This window comes from Pseudophryne corroboree, chromosome 1, assembly GCF_028390025.1.
Source record: "Pseudophryne corroboree isolate aPseCor3 chromosome 1, aPseCor3.hap2, whole genome shotgun sequence".
Classification (NCBI taxonomy): domain Eukaryota; kingdom Metazoa; phylum Chordata; class Amphibia; order Anura; family Myobatrachidae; genus Pseudophryne; species Pseudophryne corroboree.
In genome coordinates, this window is record NC_086444.1 from 100,455,230 (window position 1) to 100,479,782 (window position 24,553).

General features: G+C 48.2%; 1 protein-coding gene across 1 annotated transcript in view; it reads right to left on the reverse strand.

The window, feature by feature from the left end:
- Nucleotides 1–20,707, reverse strand: part of TMEM267 (transmembrane protein 267) — a 57,356-nt gene extending 36,649 nt beyond the window's left edge. The window contains exons 1-2 of the mRNA XM_063961740.1: nucleotides 20,445–20,707; nucleotides 6,487–6,859 (exon numbers count right to left, since the gene is read on the reverse strand). Of these exons, the coding sequence (XP_063817810.1) occupies nucleotides 6,487–6,798 (312 nt within the window). The 5' untranslated portion in view covers nucleotides 6,799–6,859; nucleotides 20,445–20,707. The remainder of the gene's footprint in view (nucleotides 1–6,486; nucleotides 6,860–20,444) is intronic.
- Nucleotides 20,708–24,553: the final 3,846 nt, after the last annotated feature.

Below are 24,553 nucleotides of genomic sequence, written 5' to 3' on the forward strand. Positions count from 1 at the left end.
TCTGCTTCCCAGTTGTCCACTCCCGGAATGAATACTGCTGACAGTGCTATCACATGATCCTCCGCCCAGCGAAGAATCCTTGCAGCTTCTGCCATTGCTGTCCTGCTTCTTGTGCCGCCCTGTCTGTTTACGTGGGCGACTGCCGTGATGTTGTCCGACTGGATCAACACCGGCTGACCCTGAAGCAGGGGTTTTGCCAGACTTAGAGCATTGTAAATCGCTCTTAGCTCCAGTATATTTATGTGAAGAGACATCTCCAGGCTTGACCATACTCCCTGGAAGTTTCTTCCTTGTGTGACCGCTCCCCAGCCTCTCAGACTGGCATCCGTGGTCACCAGGACCCAGTCCTGTATGCCGAATCTGCGGCCCTCTAACAGATGAGCACTCTGCAACCACCACAGAAGAGACACCCTTGTCCGTGGCGATAAGGTTATCCGCTGATGCATCTGCAGATGCGATCCGGACCATTTGTCCAGCAGATCCCACTGAAAAGTTCGTGCGTGGAATCTGCCGAATGGAATCGCTTCGTAAGAAGCCACCATCTTTCCCAGGACTCTTGTGCATTGATGCACAGACACTGTCCCTGGTTTTAGGAGGTTCCTGACAAGTTCGGATAACTCCCTGGCTTTCTCCTCCGGAAGAAACACCTTTTTCTGAACCGTGTCCAGAATCATTCCCAGGAACAGCAGACGTGTCGTCGGGGTCAACTGAGATTTTGGAAAATTCAGAATCCACCCGTGTTGTTGCAGCACTAGTTGGGTTAGTGCTACTCCGTCTTCCAGCTGTTCTCTGGATCTTGCCCTTATCAGGAGATCGTCCAAGTAAGGGATAATTAATACGCCTCTTCTTCGTAGAAGGATCATCATTTCGGCCATTACCTTGGTAAAGACCCGAGGTGCCGTGGACAATCCAAACGGCAGCGTCTGAAACTGATAATGACAGTTTTGCACCACGAACCTGAGGTACCCTTGATGTGAAGGGCAAATTGGGACATGCAGGTAAGCGTCCTTTATGTCCAGGGACACCATAAAGTCCCCTTCTTCCAGATTCGCTATCACTGCTCTGAGTGACTCCATCTTGAACTTGAATTTTTGTATGTACAGGTTCAAAGATTTCAGATTTAGAATAGGTCTTACCGAGCCGTCCGGCTTCGGTACCACAAATAGCGTGGAGTAATACCCCTTTCCCTGTTGTAGGAGGGGTACCTTGACTATCACCTGCTGAGCAAACAGCTTGTGAATGGCTTCCAATACCGTCGCCCTGTCTGAGGGAGACGTTGGCAAAGCAGACTTTAGGAACCGGCGAGGGGGAGACTTCTCGAATTCCAACCTGTAACCCTGAGATACTACCTGCAGAATCCAGGGGTCCACCTGTGAGCAAGCCCACTGTGCGCTGAAATTCTTGAGTCGACCCCCCACCATTCCTGAGTCCGCTTGTAAGGCCCCAGCGTCATGCTGAGGGCTTTGCAGAACCCTGGGAGGGCTTCTGTTCCTGGGCAGGGGCTGCTTGCTGCCCTCTCTTACCCCTTCCTCTGCCCCGAGGCAGATATGACTGTCCTTTTGTCCGCTTGTTCTTATAGGAACGAAAGGACTGCGGCTGAAAAGACGGTGTCTTTTTCTGTTGGGAGGGGGTCTGAGGTAAAAAAGTGGATTTTCCGGCAGTTGCCGTAGCCACCAGATCCGATAGACCGACGCCAAATAATTCCTCCCCTTTATACGGCAATACTTCCATATGTCGTTTGGAATCCGCATCACCTGACCACTGTCGCGTCCATAAACTCCTTCTGGCAGATATGGACATCGCATTTACTCTCGATGCCAGAGTGCAAATATCTCTCTGCGCATCTCGCATATAAAGGAAAGCATCCTTTAATTGCTCTATAGTCAATAAAATACTGTCCCTATCCAGGGTATCAATATTTTCAGTCAGGGAATCCAACCAGACGACCCCAGCACTGCACATCCAGGCTGAGGCGATGGCTGGTCGTAGTATAACACCAGTATGTGTGTATATACTTTTTAGGGTAGTTTCCAGCCTCCTATCTGCTGGATCCTTGAGGGCGGCCGTATCAGGAGACGGTAACGCCACTTGTTTTGATAAGCGTGTGATCGCCTTATCCACCCTAGGGGGTGTTTCCCAGCGCGCCCTAACCTCTGGCGGGAAAGGGTATAATGCTAATAACTTTTTTGAAATTAGCATTTTTCTATCTGGGTTAACCCACGCTTCATCACATACATCATTTAATTCCTCTGATTCAGGAAAAACTACAGGTAGTTTTTTCACCCCCCCACATAATACCCCTTTTTGTGGTACTTGCAGTATCAGAGATATGCAAAGCCTCCTTCATTGCCGTGATCATATAACGTGTGGCCCTACTTGAAAATACGTTTGTTTCATCACCGTCGACACTAGATTCAGTGTCTGTGTCTGGGTCTGTGTCGACCGACTGAGGTAAAGGGCGCTTTACAGCCCCTGACGGTGTCTGAGACGCCTGGGCAGGTACTAACTGGTTTGCCGGCCGTCTCATGTCGTCAACTGATTTTTGTAATGTGCTGACATTATCACGTAATTCCATAAACAAAGCCATCCATTCCGGTGTCGACTCCCTGGGGGGTGACATCACCATTATCGGCAATTGCTCTGCCTCCACGCCAACATCGTCCTCATACATGTCGACACACACGTACCGACACACAGCAGACACACAGGGAATGCTCTTATCGAAGACAGGACTCCACTAGCCCTTTGGGGAGACAGAGGGAGAGTTTGCCAGCACACACCCAAGCGCTATAATATATATGGGAACAACCTTATATAAGTGTTGTTCCTTATAGCAGCTTAAATATATCCAATATATCGCCAAAAAATGCCCCCCCTCTCTGTTTTACCCTGTTTCTGTAGTGCAGTGCAGGGGAGAGTCCTGGGAGCCTTCCTCACAGCGGAGCTGAGCAGGAAAATGGCGCTGTGTGCTGAGGAGAATAAGCCCCGCCCCCTATTTCGGCGGGCTTTCCTCCCGTAGATTTAGATAACTGGCATGGGTTAAATACATACATATAGCCTTAATGGCTATATGTGATGTATTCTTTTGCCATAAGGTATTAAAATATTGCTGCCCAGGGCGCCCCCAGCAGCGCCCTGCACCCTCCGTGACCGCTTGGTGTGAAGTGTGTGACAACAATGGCGCACAGCTGCAGTGCTGTGCGCTACCTTCATGAAGACTGAAGAGCCTTCTGCCGCCTGTTTCCGGACCTTCAATCTTCAGCATCTGTAAGGGGGGTCGGCGGCGCGGCTCCGGGACGAACCCCAGGGTGAGACCTGTGTTCCGACTCCCTCTGGAGCTAATGGTGTCCAGTAGCCTAAGAATCCAATCCATCCTGCACGCAGGTGAGTTGAAATTCTCTCCCCTAAGTCCCTCGAAGCAGTGAGCCTGTTGCCAGCAGGACTCACTGAAAATAAGAAACCTAAAAAACTTTTTCTAAGCAGCTCTTTAGGAGAGCCACCTAGATTGCACCCTGCTCGGACGGGCACAAAAACCTAACTGAGGCTTGGAGGAGGGTCATAGGGGGAGGAGCCAGTACACACCACCTAATCCTAAAGCTTTATTTTTGTGCCCTGTCTCCTGCGGAGCCGCTATTCCCCATGGTCCTGACGGAGTCCCCAGCATCCACTTAGGACGTTAGAGAAAAATTGAAATTAGCGCCCCCCCCACGCGCAGCTCTGGCCGGTCACTGATAGATGGATCAGCACTCATCTCTCCCCGTGTGTACGGGGCTTAAGGGTTGTGTCTGTACATAGCAGGATTTGTTTGAGAAATATACTTGTAGGGACTGTGTATCAACTATGGAGACAAAAATATATTTTTTCAGAATTTTTGTATGTCTGTCTGTCTGTTCTTGCATCATGCAAAAACCGCTGGATGAATTCAGATCGCGTTTTTTCTATTGCATCGCTTATATCGCTTTCAGATCGCAAATGCAGGGTCGCACACGGGAATTGGAAACGGGTCCTTCCCGAGTGTGACCCGGCATTGGACCCCGAGAACTGGCTTCCCAATCCGGCAATATGCCAAGTCAGGTTGCCGTTGTTGGGGGTGGGGACAGTGGCGGCATCGGGGCAGGTGCGGAGGCAGCGCTGGGAGAGGAGATAATCTCCGCGCCGCCTCTCACTACGCTGTGAATGGGTACCAGGTCGCATTGACCTGTAGTGTTCACGCTAGGCTGTTTTAGCAGGGCGCCGCGCCCTACCCGATTTTTTAAGGGCAAAACCCACCCTGCCCTTTCTACGGCGCCCTGCTAAAACAGCCGCCCGCTTTCTGCCCCTCTCAGTGTGTAAAGATGCCGCGCGCATCACGCTGTCAGAGAGCTTGGGGGAAGCCCAGCACCTCTGTAGGTGTTGGGCACGCCCCCAACAGTGACGGCGCCGGCCGCCCACGTCCCCGTCTGTGGACTGAACCACCCACTTGCATTACGTGCAAGTGGGCACGCCCCCTATTTGCATAGCCACGCCCCCTTGTGCCCCTAACGGACCCGTGCCCTGCCCGTCTGATAGACTGAACACTAGACCTGGGTAACCCGTTCACACCGCACCTGACCCTTCTTAATTCCCGTGTTGAATTACAGAGTCAGGTGGCCCGGGAATTCGTGAGTGACCCTTTCACACCGCACAACGACCCGGCAATATACCGGGTCGATACCAGGTTATTTGTGCTGTCTGAAAGGGGTATCAGTGACCTGAAAAGAAACGGTGGAATGTATGATCTCGATGTGACATCAGGGAGAGGGGCAATACAGGAAAACCAGACGCTCGATGACTATACGTGTGGAATTTCTGAACTCATTCAGTGCAGCTGGACTTCCAGCATACAGCACTGCGCTGAAAGTTGGTGTTCCAATCATGCTTCTGTGGAACTTGACTCTGTCCAAGTCATGATACGGAACCCGATTTAAAGTGACTGCTCTGGAGAGGAACATGATAGAGGTAAAGATTCTAGTGGGATGTGGTGCAGCTGAGACTGTATTTATTCCATGGATAACCCTTATCCCCAACAATATTCCTTTTCAGTTCAAGCGCCTGCAGTTTCCTGTAAGTGTAAGCTTCCCTATGACGATGAACAAGTCGCAGGGGCAAATGCTCAGGGCTGCAGGAGTAGATCTCAGGACCAGCTGCTTCTCCCATGGGCAGCTTTACGTGGCTTGCTCATGAGTTAGTAGCCCCAAGCATCTTTTTGTGTTATTCCTGAAGGAAAAACTGCAAATATTGTTTTCAAAGAAATTTGGTTCCTCTGAGCAATAACAGACATCCACACGCGCAACGACGCGGGCAAACGCTAGTAAAAATAATAACAACAACCCCACTTAGAGGGAAAATACATTTAGGAGTGATGTCAGCAAAGCCTGCGCTGTAGTGTACACCACAGCCGTATTGACGGAAGCCCCTATATCGCGAACTTTAATACACAAACTAAAAAATACATTTCGGGGCAAGTTCGGTTTGCGTTGCCAGTGTTCCAAAGACGCATCACGGGCGTTGTCCGCACTTCACACCTAGTAGAACTGACTATTTTCAAGTTCCTTGTTTGAGACACCTATTCATATCTGTGGAAGTGATAAAGCATTGTTTTCTACTGACTACAAGGAATCTGAATTATTTACGTTAGTGAAAAAACGGTTTAGTATTAGGTTTCATATTTGTACAAAGACATTTATATGGGAGGCAGCGAGTGAGTTACACACAGCTGGAGGCCTTTACTGGTCCCTTCTGTTTCCGCCCCATTATCCTCCCCTCCAAACACAAGTGAAAGTAAAGTACGGAATCTGTAGTATGGAAGGAGATTGGTGTATTTGGAGGTAGGATGTTTTTGGTAGTAACTTATAGAAGTATTCTCTAGAACACAGGTTCTCAAACTCGATCCTCAGGACCCCACACGGTCCATGTTTTGCAGGTCACCTGTACATTTTTAAAATGTGACAGTTGGTGATACACAGTGCACCTGCTGGGTGACATGGAAAACGTGAACCGTGTAGGGTCCTGAGGACAGAGTTTGAGAACCACTGCTCTAGAAAGACAAGAACAATGGTGGTGCTTCAGATGGGCTGTTTAACTACTGTTTGTAGCAGACAGTCATGGAATGGGAGCTGCCATGTTAAATAGTATCATTCCTGTGTTGTCGGGAATGATACTTCTTTATCAAGTAAAGGAACGCCTACAAGACTAATCAACACTCACGTAATTCAATACATATACTTATATACTAACAAAGTGCAGGAACCAATAGGAACTAATCAACTTATAACTTCGGACGATAATTGCTAACTGGTTTTATAGGTTAGTGCTAATTTGCATTTGTTACAACAAACCCTTTACCACATTATTATTATTATTGCGGATGGTCACTTAGGTTGGTGTATTTACACCTAACATTCATGTCTGCTGTGCTTTTGAAGGCATGTGGTGTAGATGAGATGTCATCTTGTGGAAACCACTTACCTTCAGTGAGAAGGACCCAGCCAGGAAGAAGTGGTCCAGGTCAATGACACTAGCAAGGAATCCAGCAAGCAGAACTTCACAGAAGTCACTCCTCTTCCTTAGGCCGATGACGATGGCCCACGACCACATGCCAATCACCCCGTGTATTGCATTGTCAGACATGGATCTCAGCCAGTCATTTTGCTGGATGAAAGACGCTTGCTGCACTCTGTCAGCCAAGAAGCAGAAGATGCCCAGCCCTAAGCTGGAGGCCACGGAGGCCGCGCTGAACGTCTGGAGGAGGGCGTCGGCCTTCTCCATTTCTGAAGCCATTGCAACGGGAAAGGCACTAAACCTCCAGGATGCGACGTGCCCATGTCAATGCCGACTCATCCTGCAAACCAACACACGCAATTATTACATATACTGTTATCTATGCTATAAGGTTTAAAGGGAGAAATAAGTGAAGCAATGCCAACTTCTCTTTTTTGGCCTTTCCACAGAAAACAGGGGGGGGGGGGGGGGAATAATACCACGTATTCAATCAGATATTTCTCCAGCAACTCTTTTAGCCGCTGTAGTTAAGGGCGACGATGCAGAGAAAAGAAGTCAGGTTGATGTTCCCCATATTCATGGATTCACCCATCATGCCAACTGGACAACTTACTAAATAACACCTGCTGTTCTGGTAGTGGCCTCTGCCCATTTATATTTTAAATAGGCCCTGACTATGCACAGATCGGATAGGACGGTCAATGGCAATCCCTATAAAACACACTGGGGTAAATTTACTAAGATGGGAGTTCTATTTAAGATGGGATGTTGCCCATAGCTACCAATCAGATTCTACTCCTCATTTATCTAGCACCTTCTAGAAGATAATACCTGGAATCTGATTGGTTGCTATGGGCAACATCCCATCTTAAATAGAACTCCCATCTTAGTAAATTTACCCCACGGAGCACACGCAGATCTATTTTGGAAAATTCTATACAGTATACTAGATTCTATAGAAGGTTTGTCAGCAGGCCATACAATCCGACGCGGTATTCCAACATCACTTAGTTTGCAGTAACAGTACTTCTGAACCATATGATTTACATAATAGTTATGGGCTGATTAAATTCCATAAAATGTATTATGTTCTAGTTTGGAAGCTTTGGCAAACCTACAGTGTGATATGAATACATAACGGAAAAACACAATTCAACAGGGCAGTTTCTTCCCGTGCTCATTCAAGGTCACAGACAGAGAAGGAGTGTACAAGTCAGTGTGCTGCTAATGGAATTAGGAGCCGGAAAGCATGCCTGCCTGTAGGTAATAAATTGTATTTTACAGCAATATTGCCCTCATGTATTAGCTTAGAGACAGCCATTTAGTGATTAAGTTGATTTACATGATGTCAACTCTTATCCCTGTGACACTGATGGTTTATGTTCATTTATAGACTCCGTGCAAACATTGTAAATGGGATTTTGTACCCATAGCCACTACTGCAACAGAGTTCTGTAGATACACATGGTACTCTGTACGGGTGTGTATCGGGTTACCAGTGCTCAGGATCCCAGCCGCAGAATGCCGGTGGGGGGGTGAGAGCAACAAGCCCCTTGCGGACTGAGTAGCGACCTGTGGATGGCACGGGTTCTATTCCCACTCTATTTGTTTCTTATGGCTGCTTAGATTTCTGCACTGTCGTGGGACTATGGCAACCACAGTCACATGGCACAAGATGCAGTGAGCAGAAAGGCTTTAGAACACATCTCTGAGCTCTGTCTGAACTGAAAAATCCTAAATGTCCTTATTACATCATACAACATGCCGAGAGTGTGTGTGTGTGTGTGTGTGTGTGTGTGTGTGTGTGTGTGTGTGTGTGTGTGTGTGTGTGTGTGTGTGAGACTGGCAGGAAAACATGTCTGCCACTGAGAGAGATTTTGAAAAGGCTATAATGATTCATATGAGTGCGACTTAGAAAGAGGATGATCCAATTCATGTAAACTGTATTTACCGTAACTTGCTTTTTAAAAATGGTTGCTTAAAAATCACTTGCATATTACAAAGAGATATATAGTTATTTCTATAGCTCTAGTTTTACCTGTGCTACACACAGTACAAGTATGTCACATTCAAAGGTTGAAGAGCTCATACAGATACATTTATGATTTTGATATTTCTCACCTTCCTATTTCTACTCTCCTATTACCAAGCCATCAAATAATGAGCTTTAGGGGGCAACTAAATTGTTAGTAATGGCGGTGAGATGACAGCAGTCGGAGCATTTTTCCAGTAAATTATGGCCAACAACATATCAGATTTTCGTTCATAGGCCAATAGAGGCTCACAATAAAGCTGGACAATCCGCAGTGCTACTGTGCCATAATTCTCAGCACTGAGCAGAGAAAGGAACTAGCACCTTCAGAACGGCACATTGCGGGGGTTCCCATAGAGGTGCGCACAGAAATCGAAAATGTAACTGAAATTCAGGGGGTACTGTATATGGCAAATATACGTGCAACCCCTAAATCGTGGCACACCGCACCTGCACATCTCAGGTAATAATATGGACCCCTCAGAGTCCCAAATTACTTGAGCATACCCGATATTTGTACACACTGCATAGGGTTTGAAGTGTAATAAGCCCTACACACTTACCGATTACACTGAGCGAAATGAACGAGATATCGTTCATATCGCTCAGTGTGTAGGCCCCCACGATGAGCGGCCCCGCAGTCGTTCATTGTTGGTGCCGGCGTGTTTATACATGCAAGCCAATATGGCCACTCTCATCTATATTAGCATGCATGGCTATGGGGCCGGATGAAGTCGGAGTGAAGAAACTTCACTCCCACAGGCAAACACCCCCCCACCCCCCTCAACCCCCACCCCAGACGTGTCCGCCGTATCGGTCACCGGGCCCCTCGGCGGAAAATGCCCAGTGTGTAGGGCCCATACCTCGGCTGAGAACAGTTTCTATGTAACAAGAGATGCCCTGCGACGCATTAAGGAGCGGTTGTGAGGGAGAAACTCTCCCCTAACTACTGCATAGCACCTTGCTGAGAGGATTAGCAGAGATAAGCTTCCTGTCAGCGTGTGATCTCCTGCTAGGGGTAGCATTGTCCCTGCCCTGAGTAATGTGCCTCTAGGCTTCTATGTGTGCCATATAAAGCAGAGTCTGTGGGTGGAATAATCTGTATGATCTATTGTAGGTTCCACCATCTGCTATGGCGTCCCTGCAAATAGTATATTATATTCACTGTAAATGCACGAATAGAAATTCTGAAGATAATATTATCCACTTAAGTGGCATAGTTGCATGGTCTGCTAACATAGCCCTCGGGGCTTTTATCTGCACCCACAGGAATGTGATGTCCTGCTCCATCCACCGGGTTTTAAAGATTCCTCCTTCTTGTCCATTCCACCAGCAGTGTTGTAGCGTTCTGCGACTGCCGACATCACAAGTCAATTCTGCACCCAAGACAGTCGTGCAAACCGCACTGTCAAGTGCAAGCACCAGTATCAAAAATGCAAAAAGTGGGTAACTTCGGTCTCTAAGTGCAGAGGTCACCCTGGGGGCTAATGATCAGTCCCCCTGAAACCTGTTCTGCTTGGATCTGAATAAGGGGAGGGAAGAGACACTGGGCTTTGGGGAGTATCTATAGCCACAGGGTGGGGGCTTAAATCTACAAAGGTTTGCCTCCAGGGAGTGGTAGATTATACTTCAGTGGAGACTGACGGACAAGAGGGTGGGGTGGTAATGCCATTGGGGGATTCACGGTCACTGGGGTGGTCGGGGGAATGTTACAATAAGGACATATGGACACTAAGGGCGCTACAGCATAAACACAAAGAGATAGTAAAACAACACCATTTCTGGGAAAAAGAAAAGAAAACCTGGTGAACTGGAAACCAAGCAGTCCAGGGATACGGAAGTCGTCGTACCTGTTTAGCTGTACAGTATTATGTTATGTGGGCTATTCATGCAGCAGTGAAAAAACCCTGTTTCACAAAGCACTTCTGAAACGTCGGCTTTTCACTGCTTCCTGGTATTCCGATTTACCCAGCGGTGCCCCCGATTAGTGTAAATATCACTTCCCCATCAGGGGCGCATCTAGAGAGGAGGAGATCCGTGTGCAGGCTGCCTCTGGGCCCCCTTTTCTCTAGCTGGCAGCGCTGTATCTCTGGTCACTAGGTGATCCTAGCACGGTCCTAGAGTCTAGTACGAATGCACAGGTCTCTGGGAAAATGGCGCTGTGGCCATTTTCTCAGTGATTTCCTTACTGTGCATGCACAAAACACCGGGATAATGGCCGCTGCACTATTTTCCTGGTGATTGCTGCTACGCTGCCGACGGGTAAGTATTGAAAAAACATGGGTGTAATGTGTGTGGTGTGGGCCCCCCTGGACCCGTGTGCACTTTAAACACTGCACCCATTAGAAATACGTTAGTGTTCCCCATACACTGGTATGGGGAGAACGATTCAGAGAATAACAGAAAATTCTTGTTTCCGTTTCATTCTCCATTTCATGAGCTGAAGTGTCCCACAATAGGGGGAGAGGAGCAGTGAAGTTCAGTGCTCTGCACCGTCCTCAACGCTACGTCCCTTGTGCCCATCATCCTGTGAAGTGAGCGGACGCAGTAAGAAGACAAAACATGGGACTCCCGATACGTGTCTTCCTGAGAGCGCGGAGAGGCCGTTTATTGGAGGACGTCGCCAAACAGGTAAGTTTACATGAATATATCGCCCCATGCAGCTGTGATAACCCCTATCAGTGGTTCTCAAACTTTTTTGAATCACAGCACCCTAAAATATCAGAATTTTTTTCACGACGCCCCTATGCCGATAGTTTCTTATTGAGAAATTTCGAAAGAAATATTCAATGAAGTAAATTGTGTTTATATGTCATCCTTAAGGTCAGTTGTGTGGTGAGGGACAAGATGTACTTCTGTTTGTCCATATATTTTATGATTGTGAGCCACCAGCACTGGTTTTACCTATTACATTGACCATAAAATAATTTGAATTGGTCCTGGACCCCCAACCCAGGGCACCGCTGCAAGTGTCTCAAAGCACCCCAGGGTGCAATGGCACACAGTTTGAGAACCACTGGTCTATGTATATGAAAAAAGGGATTTTATGGGATTGCTGCTATTGAAGCCCAGATAATAGAGAACTGCATACAACAGAATTCCCCCAGAGCCCAGATAGCACAGATTTTGACTATCTGTACTTTGGATTTTATCTACGGGCCTAATTCAGATCTGATCGCAGCAGCAAATTTATTAGCTAATGGGCAAAACCATGTGCACTGCATGGGGGGCAGATATAACATGTGCAGAGAGAGCGTGGGTTATTTTGTTTCTGTGCAGGGTAAATACTGGCTGCTTTATTTTTACACTGCAATTTAGATTTCAGTTTGAACACACCCCACCCAAATCTAACTCTCTCTGCACATGTTATATCTGCCCCACCTGCAGTGCACATGGTTTTGCCCAACTGCTAACAAATTTGCTGCTGCGATCAACTCTGAATCACCCCCTACGTACGATTTTGACTAAGTGCCAATTTTGACTATACTTTATAGTAGACAGAACACTAGTCAAGATTGACTTGCCTGCACATTCTATCTAGCCTTACGATACCGACCCAACGGGAGCGCGCATAGGGATTGAATCTGTTTCGCAAGCTGCCTAACACCTTGAGATATGCACTAACTTTCCTTAATATTTTGACTATATAGTCATAATCTTACAGATTTATCTCACCATGTGTACACACCTTTAGAGAGAATTGCATACAACAAGACAAAACTTATGGTGCCCATACACTTGTGCGATGCCCCGCGACCAGACATCGCACCAGCAGTTCAGGAGCGATTAAATCACACCTGAACTGCCAAAGTGATTACCATGCGATAGATTGCATGGTAATCACGTGATGGGCACGTCACCGCCGAGTGGGCGCGGCCTCCGTCCGCTCCCGGCGGGGGGCCCATCGCGCATTGCAGTGCGATATATCGCATGTGTTTTGAAAACACATGCGATCGCACTGCGATTCGATAAAAATTAAGTGCAGCACATACCATCTTGAGACGCAAGATTCGACCGGCGTGCCCGCGCATCGCTTCGAAAGTTACCTAAAATGTGCATACAATCCTTCGATTTCTCTCACAGATCCGGTCGAAATCGAAGGTTAGCACCGATTATCTCACAAGTGTATGGGCACCATAAAAGAGAGAACTGCATACAAGACAAAACTAAAGGGTCCTACACATTATGCGATATGCCGCTGAGGTGCCTGATGGCCGACGGGCGAACCGGTGGCGGGAAGGAGGGATGGGGGGTAGGGGAGTGAAGTTTCTTCACTACCCCCGTCACCTGGCCCCATAGCAATGTATGCTAATACGGACGAGACTGTCCATATTGACTTGCATGTATAAGCGACCCAGCACCAACGAAGAACGAGCACGGGGCCGCGCGTGGTGCCTACACACTGGACGATATGAATGGTATCTCGTTCATTAATAAACGAGAACGTTCATATCGATCAGTGAAATCGCCTAATGTGTAGGGCCTATAAGAGAGAATGCATACAAGATAAAACTAAGAAAACAGGGACTATAGTCAGAATGTCTGTAACAACGTAAACAGTTAAAAGGCCAACACTAGAATGTAGCATATTAACATGGTTCATATGTCGACACCTGAGAAACATTGACACATACTTATAATGTTGATAATAGAAATGTTAGGGTTAAAATTAGATGATAATACTGTGAACATGTCGACTTTTTGCTGGCGTTGATTTGCTGCAAGCTGACATTGTGCTTGACCACGTAATGAACATGTTGACACAGAGCACCTACTGACATGACGTAGTCTATATTGTGACCATAACATACTGAGCCTGTATAATGGGGCTCACTCTTACAGTATGCTGGTATGGAACGGACGACATACAATATATGTCACCAACGGGTCGGCGGATGCGTACACCTGATATGTCTGTGAACGGTGTCATTCACAGACATATTGTGTCGGCCTGAAGCACAGCTGATGCCCGATATATATGCGGATATATCTGAATCAGCCGCTGTGTCGGCAGCTCCGCTGTCCCCAGCTTTAGGGATAGTTTGGCAACTATGGGATTTCTATTGTATTGTCCAGTTTTTTACGCAGATTATCAGAGTGACTGTGGCTACAGAATAAGTAGTCCTGCGCCCCAATGTACAGCAATGAGTACACAGGAGCAGTATCCGGTCTCTAGGTCGACAGTCATTAGGTCGACCACTATTAGTTGACATGGTTTCTAGATCAACATGACAAAAGGTCGACATGAGTTTTTCACAATTTTTTTTCTTCATTTTTTTGACCTTTATGATACTTTACGATACACGAGGACTACAATTGGGAACGGTAACCTGTGCCGAGCGCAGCGAGGTACCATGGCGAGTCATGTGAGGGGACACGGTACACTAATTGGGGTTCCCGGTCACTCGACGAAGAAAACAACACCATTTAAAAACAAAAAAAATAAGATTTTACTTACCGATAAATCTATTTCTCGTAGTCCGTAGTGGATGCTGGGACTCCGTAAGGACCATGGGGAATAGCGGCTCCGCAGGAGACAGGGCACAAAATAAAAGCTTGAGATATCAGGTGGTGTGCACTGGCTCCTCCCCCTATGACCCTCCTCCAAGCCAGTTAGGATACTGTGCCCGGACGAGCGTACATAATAAGGAAGGATATTGAATCCCGGGTAAGACTCATACCAGCCACACCAATCACACCGTACAACTCGTGATCTGAACCCAGTGAACAGTATGATAAATTTAAAGGAGCCTCTGAAAGGATGGCTCAACAATAATAACCCGAATTTTTTGTAACAATAACTATATACAAGTATTGCAGACAATCCGCACTAGGGATGGGCGCCCAGCATCCACTACGGACTACGAGAAATAGATTTATCGGTAAGTAAAATCTTATTTTCTCTAACGTCCTAAGTGGATGCTGGGACTCCGTAAGGACCATGGGGATTATACCAAAGCTCCCAAACGGGCGGGAGAGTGCGGATGACTCTGCAGCACCGAATGAGAGAACTCCAGGTCCTCCTCAGCCAGGGTATCAAATTTGTAGAATTTAGCAAACGTGTTTGCCCCTGACCAAGTAGCTGCTCGGCAAAGTTGTAAAGCCGAGACCCCTCGGGCAGCCGCCCAAGATGAGCCCACTTTCCTTGTGGAATGGGCTTTTACTGATTTTGGCTGTGGCAATCCTGCCACGGAATGTGCAAGCTGAATTGTACTACAAATCCAACGAGCAATCGTCTGCTTTGAAGCAGGAGCACCCAGCTTGTTGGGTGCATACAGGATAAACAGCGAGTCAGTTTTCCTGACTCCAGCCGTCCTGGAAACATATATTTTCAAGGCCCTGACAACGTCCAGCAACTTAGAGTCCTCTAAGTCCCTAGTAGCCGCAGGTACCACAATAGGTTGGTTCATGTGAAATGCAGAAACCACCTTAGGTAGAAATTGAGGACGAGTCCTCAATTCCGCCCTGTCAGAATGAAAATTTAGGTAAGGGCTTTTACATGATAAAGCCGCCAATTCTGACACACGCCTAGCTGAAGCCAAGGCCAACAGCATCGACACCTTCCACGTGAGATATTTTAAATCTACCGTAGACAATGGTTCAAACCAGTGTGATTTTAGAAATCTCAACACAACATTGAGATCCCAAGGTGCCACTGGAGGCACAAAAGGAGGCTGTATGTGCAGCACCCCTTTCACAAATGTCTGAACTTCAGGTACTGAAGCCAGTTCTTTCTGGAATAATATCGACAGGGCCGAAATTTGAACCTTAATGGACCCTAATTTTAGGCCCATAGACAGTCCTGTTTGCAGGAAATGCAAGAAACGACCCAGTTGAAATTCCTGTGTAGGGGCCTTCTTGGCCTCACACCACGCAACATATTTACGCCAAATGCGGTGATAATGTTTTGCGGTTACTTCCTTTCTGGCTTTTACCAGAGTAGGGATGACTTCTTCTGGAATGCCCTTGTCCTTCAGGATCCGGCGTTCAACCGCCATGCCGTCAAACGCAGCCGCGGTAAGTCTTGGAACAGACAAGGCCCCTGCAGTAGCAGGTCCTGTCTTAGAGGTAGAGGCCACGGTTCGTCCGTGAGCATCTCTTGAAGTTCCGGGTACCAAGACCTTCTTGGCCAATCCGGAACCACGAGTATAGTTCTTACTCCTCTCCTTCTTATGATTCTCAATACTTTCGGTATGAGGGGCAGAGGAGGGAATACATACACTGACTGGTACACCCACGGCGTTACCAGAGCGTCCACTGCTATTGCCTGAGGGTCCCTTGACCTGGCGCAATATCTGTCCAGTTTTTTGTTTAGACGTGACGCCATCATGTCCACCTTTGGTCTTTCCCAACGGTTTACAATTTGGTGGAAGACTTCTGGGTGAAGTCCCCACTCTCCCGGGTGAAGGTCGTGTCTGCTGAGGAAGTCTGCTTCCCAGTTGTCCACTCCCGGAATGAACACTGCTGACAGTGCTATCACATGATTTTCCGCCCAGCGAAGAATCCTTGCAGTTTCTGCCATTGCCCTCCTGCTTCTCGTGCCGCCCTGTCTGTTTATGTGGGCGACTGACGTGATGTTGTCCGACTGGATCAACACCGCCTGACCCTGAAGCAGAGGTTTTGCTTGAATTAAGGCATTGTAAATGGCCCTTAGTTCTAGAATGTTTATATGAAGAGATGTTTCCATGCTTGACCACAAGCCCTTTAAATTCCTTCCCTGTGTGACTGCTCCCCAGCCTCTCAGGCTGGCATCCGTGGTTACCAGGATCCAATCATGAATGCCAAATCTGCGGCCCTCTAGTAGATGAGCCCTCTGAAGCCACCACAGGAGAGACACCCTTGTCCTTGGCGACAGGGTTATCCGTTGATGCATCTGAAGATGCGATCCGGACCATTTTCCCAGTAGATCCCACTGAAAAGTTCTTGCATGGAATCTTCCGAATGGAATCGCTTCGTAAGAAGCCACCATTTTTCCCAGGACCCTTGTGCACTGATGCACTGAGACCTGTCCTGGTTTTAGGAGGTTCCTGACTAGCTCGGATAACTCCCTGGCCTTCTCCTCCGGGAGAAACACCTTCTTCTGGACTGTGTCCAGAATCATTCCTAAGAACAGTAGACGTGTCGTTGGAATCAGCTGCGATTTTGGAATATTTAGAATCCATCCGTGCTGACTTAGCACTACCTGAGATAGTGCCACTCCGACTTCTAACTGTTCCTTGGTTCTTGCCCTTATCAGGAGATCGTCCAAGTAAGGGATAATTAAGATGCCTTTTCTTCGTAGAAGAATCATCATTTCGGCCATTACCTTGGTAAAGACCCGAGGCGCCGTGGACAATCCAAACGGCAGCATCTGAAACTGATAATGACAGTTTTGTACTACAAACCTGAGGTACCCTTGGTGAGAAGGATATATTGGGACGTGGAGATAAGCATCCTTGATGTCCAGCGACACCATATAGTCCCCCTCTTCCAGGTTCGCTATCACCGCTCTGAGTGACTCCATCTTGAATTTGAACCTTTTTATGTAAGTGTTCAAAGATTTTAGATTTAATATTGGTCTCACCGAGCCGTCCGGCTTCGGTACCACAAATAGTGTGGAATAATACCCCTTCCCCTGTTGTAAGAGGGGTACCTTGATTATCACCTGCTGGGAGTACAGCTTGTGAATGGCTTCCAGAACTGCCTCCCTGTCGGAGGGAGACTTTGGTAAAGCAGACTTCAGGAACCGATGAGGAGGAAACGCCTCGAATTCCAGTTTGTACCCCTGTGATACTACCTGTAGAATCCAGGGATCCACTTGCGAGTGAGCCCACTGCGCGTTGAAATACTTGAGACGGGCCCCCACCGTGTCTGAGTCTGCTTGTAAAGCCCCAGCGTCATGCTGAAGACTTGGCAGAAGCAGGGGAGGGCTTCTGCTCCTGGGAAGCGGCTGCATGGTGCTGCCTTTTTCCTCTTCCTCTGCCCTTGGGCAGAAAAGAGTGACCTTTTGCTCGCTTGTACTTATGGGAACGAAAGGACTGAGTTTGAAAAGACTGTGTCTTTTTCTGTTGATGTGAAGTAACCTGGGGTAAAAAGGTGGATTTTCCAGCCGTTGCCGTGGCCACCAGGTCTGTTAGACCAGCCCCAAATAACTCCTCCCCCTTATACGGCAATACTTCCATGTGCCGTTTGGAATCTGCGTCCCCTGACCACTGTCTGGTCCATAATGCTCTTCTGGCAGAGATGGACATTGCGCTTACTCTTGATGCCAGGGTACAAATATCCCTCTGCGCATCACGCATATATAGCAATGCATCCTTTAAATGTTCTATAGTTAACAGAATATTGTCCCTATCCAGGGTATCAATATTCTCAGTCAGGGAATCCGCCCATGCGACTCCAGCACTGCACATCCAGGCTGATGCGATTGCTGGTCGCAGTATAACACCAGTATGTGTGTATATACTTTTCAGGATATTTTCCAGCCTCCTATCAGCTGGTTCTTTGAGGGTGGCCGTATCAGGGGACGGTAACGCTACTTGTTTAGATAAACGTGTGAGCGCCTTATCTACCCTAGGGGGTGTTTCCCACCGTGCCCTAACCTCTGGCGGGAAAGGGTATAGTGCTAATAACTTATTAGAAATTAGCTGTTTTTTATCGGGGGAAACCCACGCTTTATCACACACCTCATTTATTTCCTCAGACTCAGGAAAAACTATTGGCAGTTTTTTCACACCCCACATAATACCCGCCTTTGAGGTATTTGTAGTGTCAGAAAGGTTTAATGCCTCTTTCATTGCCGTGATCATGTAACGTGTGGCCCTACTGGACATTACGTTTGTCTCGTCACCGTCGACACTAGATTCAGTATCTGTATCTGGATCCGTGTCGACCCACTGAGGTAGCGGCCGTTTTAGGGCCCCTGAGGGTGTCTGAGACGCCTGAACAGGCACTAATTGATTTGCCGGCTTTCTCATGTCGTCAACAGTTTTTTGTAAATTGCTGACATTATCACTTAATTGCTTAAACACAATCATCCAGTCAGGTGTCGACTCCCTAGGGGGTGACATCACTAACACAGGCAACTGCTCGGCCTCCACCTCATTTTCCTCCTCATACATGTCGACACACGCGTACCGACACACAGCACACACACCGGGAATGCTCTGATAGAGGACAGGACCCCACTTAGCCCTTTGGAGAGACAGAGGGAGAGTCTGCCAGCACACACCCAGCGCTATATATATATATACAGGGATAACCTTATATAAGTGTTAATCCCTTATAGCTGCTGTTAATCTAGTTATTTGCTGCCAAAATGCCCCCCCTTCTCTTTTTTACCCTGAATCAGATGCAGTACTGCAGGGGAGAATCAGGGAGCCGTCCTTCCAGCGGAGCTGTGAGGGAATAATGGCGCCAGTGTGCTGAGGAGATAGGCCCCGCCCCTTCACGACGTCCTTAACTCCCGCTTTTTTGTGTAAAATGGCAGGGGAAAAAATACATCCATATAGCCCTGGAGCTATATGTGATGTATTCCTTTTGCCAGCTAAGGTATATGTGTGTTATATTGCGTCTCAGGGCGCTCCCCCCCAGCGCCCTGCACCCTCAGTGACCGGAGTGTGAAGTGTGCTGAGAGCAATGGCGCACAGCTGCGGTGCTGTGCGCTACCTTAGTCTTGAAGACAGGATGTCTTCTGCCGCCGCTTTCACCAGACCTTCGTCTCTTCTGGCTCTGTAAGGGGGACGGCGGCGCGGCTCCGGTGACCCATCCAGGCTGAACCTGTGATCGTCCCTCTGGAGCTAACGTCCAGTAGCCTAAGAAGCCCAATCCACTCTGCACTCAGGTGAGTTCGCTTCTTCTCCCCTTAGTCCCACGATGCAGTGAGCCTGTTGCCAGCAGGACTCACTGAAAATAAAAAACCTAACTAAACTTTTATTCTAAGCAGCTCTGGAGAGCTACCTAGTTTGCACCCTTCTCGGCCGGGCACAAAAATCTAACTGGCTTGGAGGAGGGTCATAGGGGGAGGAGCCAGTGCACACCACCTGATATCTCAAGCTTTTATTTTGTGCCCTGTCTCCTGCGGAGCCGCTATTCCCCATGGTCCTTACGGAGTCCCAGCATCCACTTAGGACGTTAGAGAAAACAAAAACAAAACAGCAATGAGTACACTGCCATCCCTCTATCACAGACACTAGCACAGCACATGCTGTGGACAGTACACTGACGGTACATGGAGGCAGCTGCTGCCAGGCATGGGTATACGGCAGATTTATAATGTACAGCAATGAGTGCACTGCCATGCCTCTATCACAGACACTAGTGCAGCACATGAGGACAGTACATTGACAGTACATGGAGGCAGCCGCTGCCGGGCATGGGTGTATGGCAGTTGTATAATGTACAGCAATAAGTACACTGCCATCCCTCTATTACAGACACTAGCGCAGCACATAATATGAGGAGAGTACATTGACAGTACATGGAGGCAGCTGTTGCCAGGCATGGGTATATGGCAGGTGTATAATGTACAGTAATGAGTACACTGCCATCCCTCTATTAGACACTGGAGCAGCACATAATATGAGGGGAGTACACTGACAGTACATGGAGCCAGCTGTTGCTAGGCATGGGTATATGGCAGGTTTATAATGTACAGCAATAAGTACACTGCCATTCCTCTATTACAGAGTGGTGCAGCACATAATATGAGGAGAGTACATTGACAGTACATGGAGGCAGCTGTTGCCACGCATTAGTGTATAGTACAATTCCCCGGACACCCGGCTGATTTCATTACCTGCCCTGGAGATGCTGCTCATTACACTGCAGGTGTGCCTGCCCAGCCAGCTGGGACTTGTAGTACACCTCCCCCCGTGTTACATAACGCACAGACGCGGCTACGGCGGCTGCTTACCTCTGGCCCCCGGTGTCTCTCCTCCTCACGCTGGCTGCACAGGCCCAGGGAGCGGTCCTCACCTACAGCCGGCTGTTGCTCACCTCACACCCGGCTCTTCCTCCACTGCTCGCTGCACACGAATCCCGGAGTGAGCCCGGGGCAGCCGGCGCTGATTGGCTGCTGTTACCGCCCAGGCCCGGGGCGTCACTGAGGAGGCGGCGGCTCTCCCAGGCATCAGCTGTCTGTCAGTGGCCGGTGCTGGGCTGGCCGGGGCGGCATCTGTACTGGGTAGATGCTGCCAGTCTCCGCAGCGGTATATCCTGTCTGCGGGCGGCTCACGGCGTGCTGGAACTTGTAGTTCCTCATGTCCTCTCACTCTGTAGGTGTAGGAGGCTGGGATAATATAGTCACAGGCGACACTAGGAGATCTGTGTGTCTGTATAATATATGTGTAGATATATTAGATATATATATTATAGAGAAAAGAATAGTCAGCACTCCAGGCAGAAAAAATCACGACAAGCAAATAGTAATAGTAAATTACTATTTGCTTGTGTGATTTTTTTCTGCCTGGAGTGCCAACTGTTCTTTTCTCTATACATTACACCTGACTGTGTGAGTAAGGAACCCGGCCAGCTGCCCACAGATTATTTGCGAGTGCCGAACGCTTTCTGTCTATAATATACACATTATAAGTATTGCTGGGACTTGTAGTTCCTCATGTCCTCTCAATCTGTAGGTGTAGGAGCAGAGCTGGATTAAGGCATCGGGGGGCCCGGGGTACTTAAGACAGGGGGGCCCTAAGGTGTAAATTTTATATATATATATATATATATATATATATATATATATATATATATATATATATATATATATATATATACCGTATTTGCCGGCGTATAAGACGACTGGGCGTATAAGACGACCCCCCAACATTTCCACTCAAAATATAGAGTTTGTTATGTACTCGCCATATAAGACTACCCCCTCTTCCGCACACCTTCCACACACCAAATAAAACGTAAAAGAACATCAGATTTGATTTGATTTCTCAGGAACACAGGCAGGCAGCCCACAACCCAGAGGAACTCTGGCAACACACTGTAGAAGACTAGAAGAAAAACAGCGGGTGCCACCTCCTCGTGTATAACCTTTTAATAGATCCGTAAAACAGAGATAAAAATTATACTCACAAACATAGGAGTATGACAGGCACATCAAGAGTATAAACACTGGATCAACAAAACCACGGGATAGGTAACATGTTTCTGGGGACCTTGCTGAGCTCCCAAAGGAATATTCATAATAGTGTGAGGGTTGCTAAGACCCCTCCCAAACCTGTATTATACCAGCCAATAGCACCGTAAATGCCAGAGGCTAATTAACTAAAGCTGAATGGAACAATAAACCTGCAGTGCTGCCGCTGTCCCCCCTGCCTAAGCCGCTGTCCCCCCCCCCCCCCCCCCCCCTTCTTATGCACCGCCTGTCACTGCTGAATGTCGGCTCCTGCTCAGTGACATGAGCCGGGTGCTGCACTGTAACAATACGTGCAGCACCTGGCTCCTCTCCCTGTGTAGGAGCCGGACTTCACACAGCTTCACCCGCCGGCAGCCGTACACTCACCGTACAGATAGAGGCACTTCACGGGGGAAGTGGGGTGGGCAGCCAACATCACCTTCTTAACCCCCTGGATTGCTGAAAACGGCGGTCCGACCTCGAGGCCACGCCCCCTTATGATAGACCACGCCCCTGTTTCGCGACTTCCCACAGCGCGACTTCCCGCCCGGCGTATAAGACGACCCCCGGCGTATAAGACGACCCCCCGCTTGGAGGCATGTTTTTCAGGGGTAAAAAGTCGTCTTATACGCCGGCAAATACGGTATATATATATATATATTATACACGCTGTATCATTTGAAGTAGGGGAGTATCGGGAAGTTTGGATAAATTATCTATTATATATATATATATATATATACACATATACTGTATATACATATATATATATATATATAGTGTATATATACATACATATTTGCATATACAGTACTATATATATATATATATACAGTGGTCGAAGTGGAAATTTTGAAGTGGGGGTATGCAAAAGTCAAGGCGCGCTCCAGAAAAGGGGGCGTGGTCACCCAAAAAGGGGGCGTGGTCATCCAATAGGGGCGTGTCCCATGTAGTAAACCCTTTATACAATATAGTACTGGTGCCCCTTTCACATTATAGCACACTGAATGAGCCGAAATTCACCTTGTAGCACACTGAATGAGCCGAAATTCACCCTGTAGCACACTGAATGAGCCGAAATTCACCCTGTAGCACACTGAATGAGCCGAAATTCACCCTGTAGCACACTGAATGAGCCGAAATTCACCCTGTAGCACACTGAATGAGCCGAAATTCACATTGTAGCACACTGAATGAGCCGAAATTCACATTGTAGCACACTGAATGAGCCGAAACTCACATTATAGCACACTGAATGAGCCAAAATTCACATTATAGCACACTGAATGAGCCAAAATCCACAATATAGCACACTGAATGAGCCGAAATTCACATTGTAGCACTGAGAGAGCCGAAATTCACATTATAGCACACTGAGAGAGCCGAAATTCACATTATAGCACACTGAATGAGCCAAAATTCACATTATAGCACACTGAATGAGCCAAAATCCACAATATAGCACACTGAATGAGCCGAAATTCACATTGTAGCACACTGAATGAGCTGAAATTGTGACAGCAGGGAAAGCCAGAGTGACAGCAGGGACAGGGAGAGAGAGTGACGACGGAGAGAGAGTGACGACAGGGAGAGAGAGTGACGACAGGGAGAGAGAGAGTGACGACAGGGAGAGAGAGTGACGACAGGGAGAGAGAGAGTGACGACAGGGAGAGAGAGAGTGACAGTAGGGACAGGGACAGTAACGACAGGGAGAGAGGGTGACAGCAGGGGAACATTACCTGACTGCGGTCGGCGGAGGCACCCATGGGCAGCGGCGGTGGTAAGGAGGCCTTTGGTGCGGTGAGGTCCCGCTGACCGCCATTTTTTGCGGGTGAGCGGCTGGCAACGGTGAGCGGCGGGCGCCTGGTGGCAGTGAGCGGCTGACTATTGCTGTATTGATCATTGGTGGCCAGTGGTGCCAGTAATATAAACATTGCTGGCCTGTGTCAGCAATGTATATATTACTGCTTTATTGATCATTGGTGGCAAGTGGTGACAGAAGGAATATATACATTGCTGGCCTGTGCCAGCAATGTATACATTACTGGCTAAAAAAAAAAAAAGCATAACCATTGGTGACCAGTGGTACGGTATATACATTGCTGGCCTATGCTGGCCTGGCTATATGCAGCGCTGCGTGTGAAGGAGGGAGCCTGGAGCCCTGAGCGGCAGCTGACTGAGGCCGGAGGGAGCAGAGCAGACGGACCGCGGCGGGGAGAGTGCAGGGCGGCTGGCGGCTGTGAGCGAGAACAGCGCTCTACACAGCCGCAGGCTGCAGCTTTACTTCATCCTATTGGTTGGCCTTAGCTCATTTAGCTCTGCTGCGCCGGTGGCTGGGCTCGCTGTCACCTGTCAGTGGGGAGGGGAGCGCAATGCACGGAAGTGCAGTGCCGCTGAGCAGATCGATTTAGAGATCTGATCTCCGGCGAATGGCGGGGGGCCCTTTTCTGACAGGGGGGCCCGGGGTACTTACCCCCGGAAACCCCCCCTTAATCCGGCTCTGTGTAGGAGGCTGGGACATAGTCACAGGCAACACTAGGAGATGTGTGTGTGTGTGTGTGTGTGTGTGTGTGTGTGTGTGTGTGTGTGTGTGTGTGTGTGTGTGTGTGTGTGTGTGTGTATATATTATATATATATATATATATATATATATACCGTATTTTTCGGACCATAAGTACTTTTCCCCCCACAAAAATGTGGGGGGAAAAGTACATGCGTCTTATGGTCCGAATAGAGCAATAAAGACCTTATGGAGCGCTCTCAATGCGCTGGGTGGGAGCGCACTGGGTGAGAGAGGCAGCAGTTATCGGGTGCGGGTAGCGGCGGGTCCTGTCTGCTGCTGCTGCTTTGCCGTCATCTGAGAGCGCCGGCATCACGTGACTCCTCCGCTC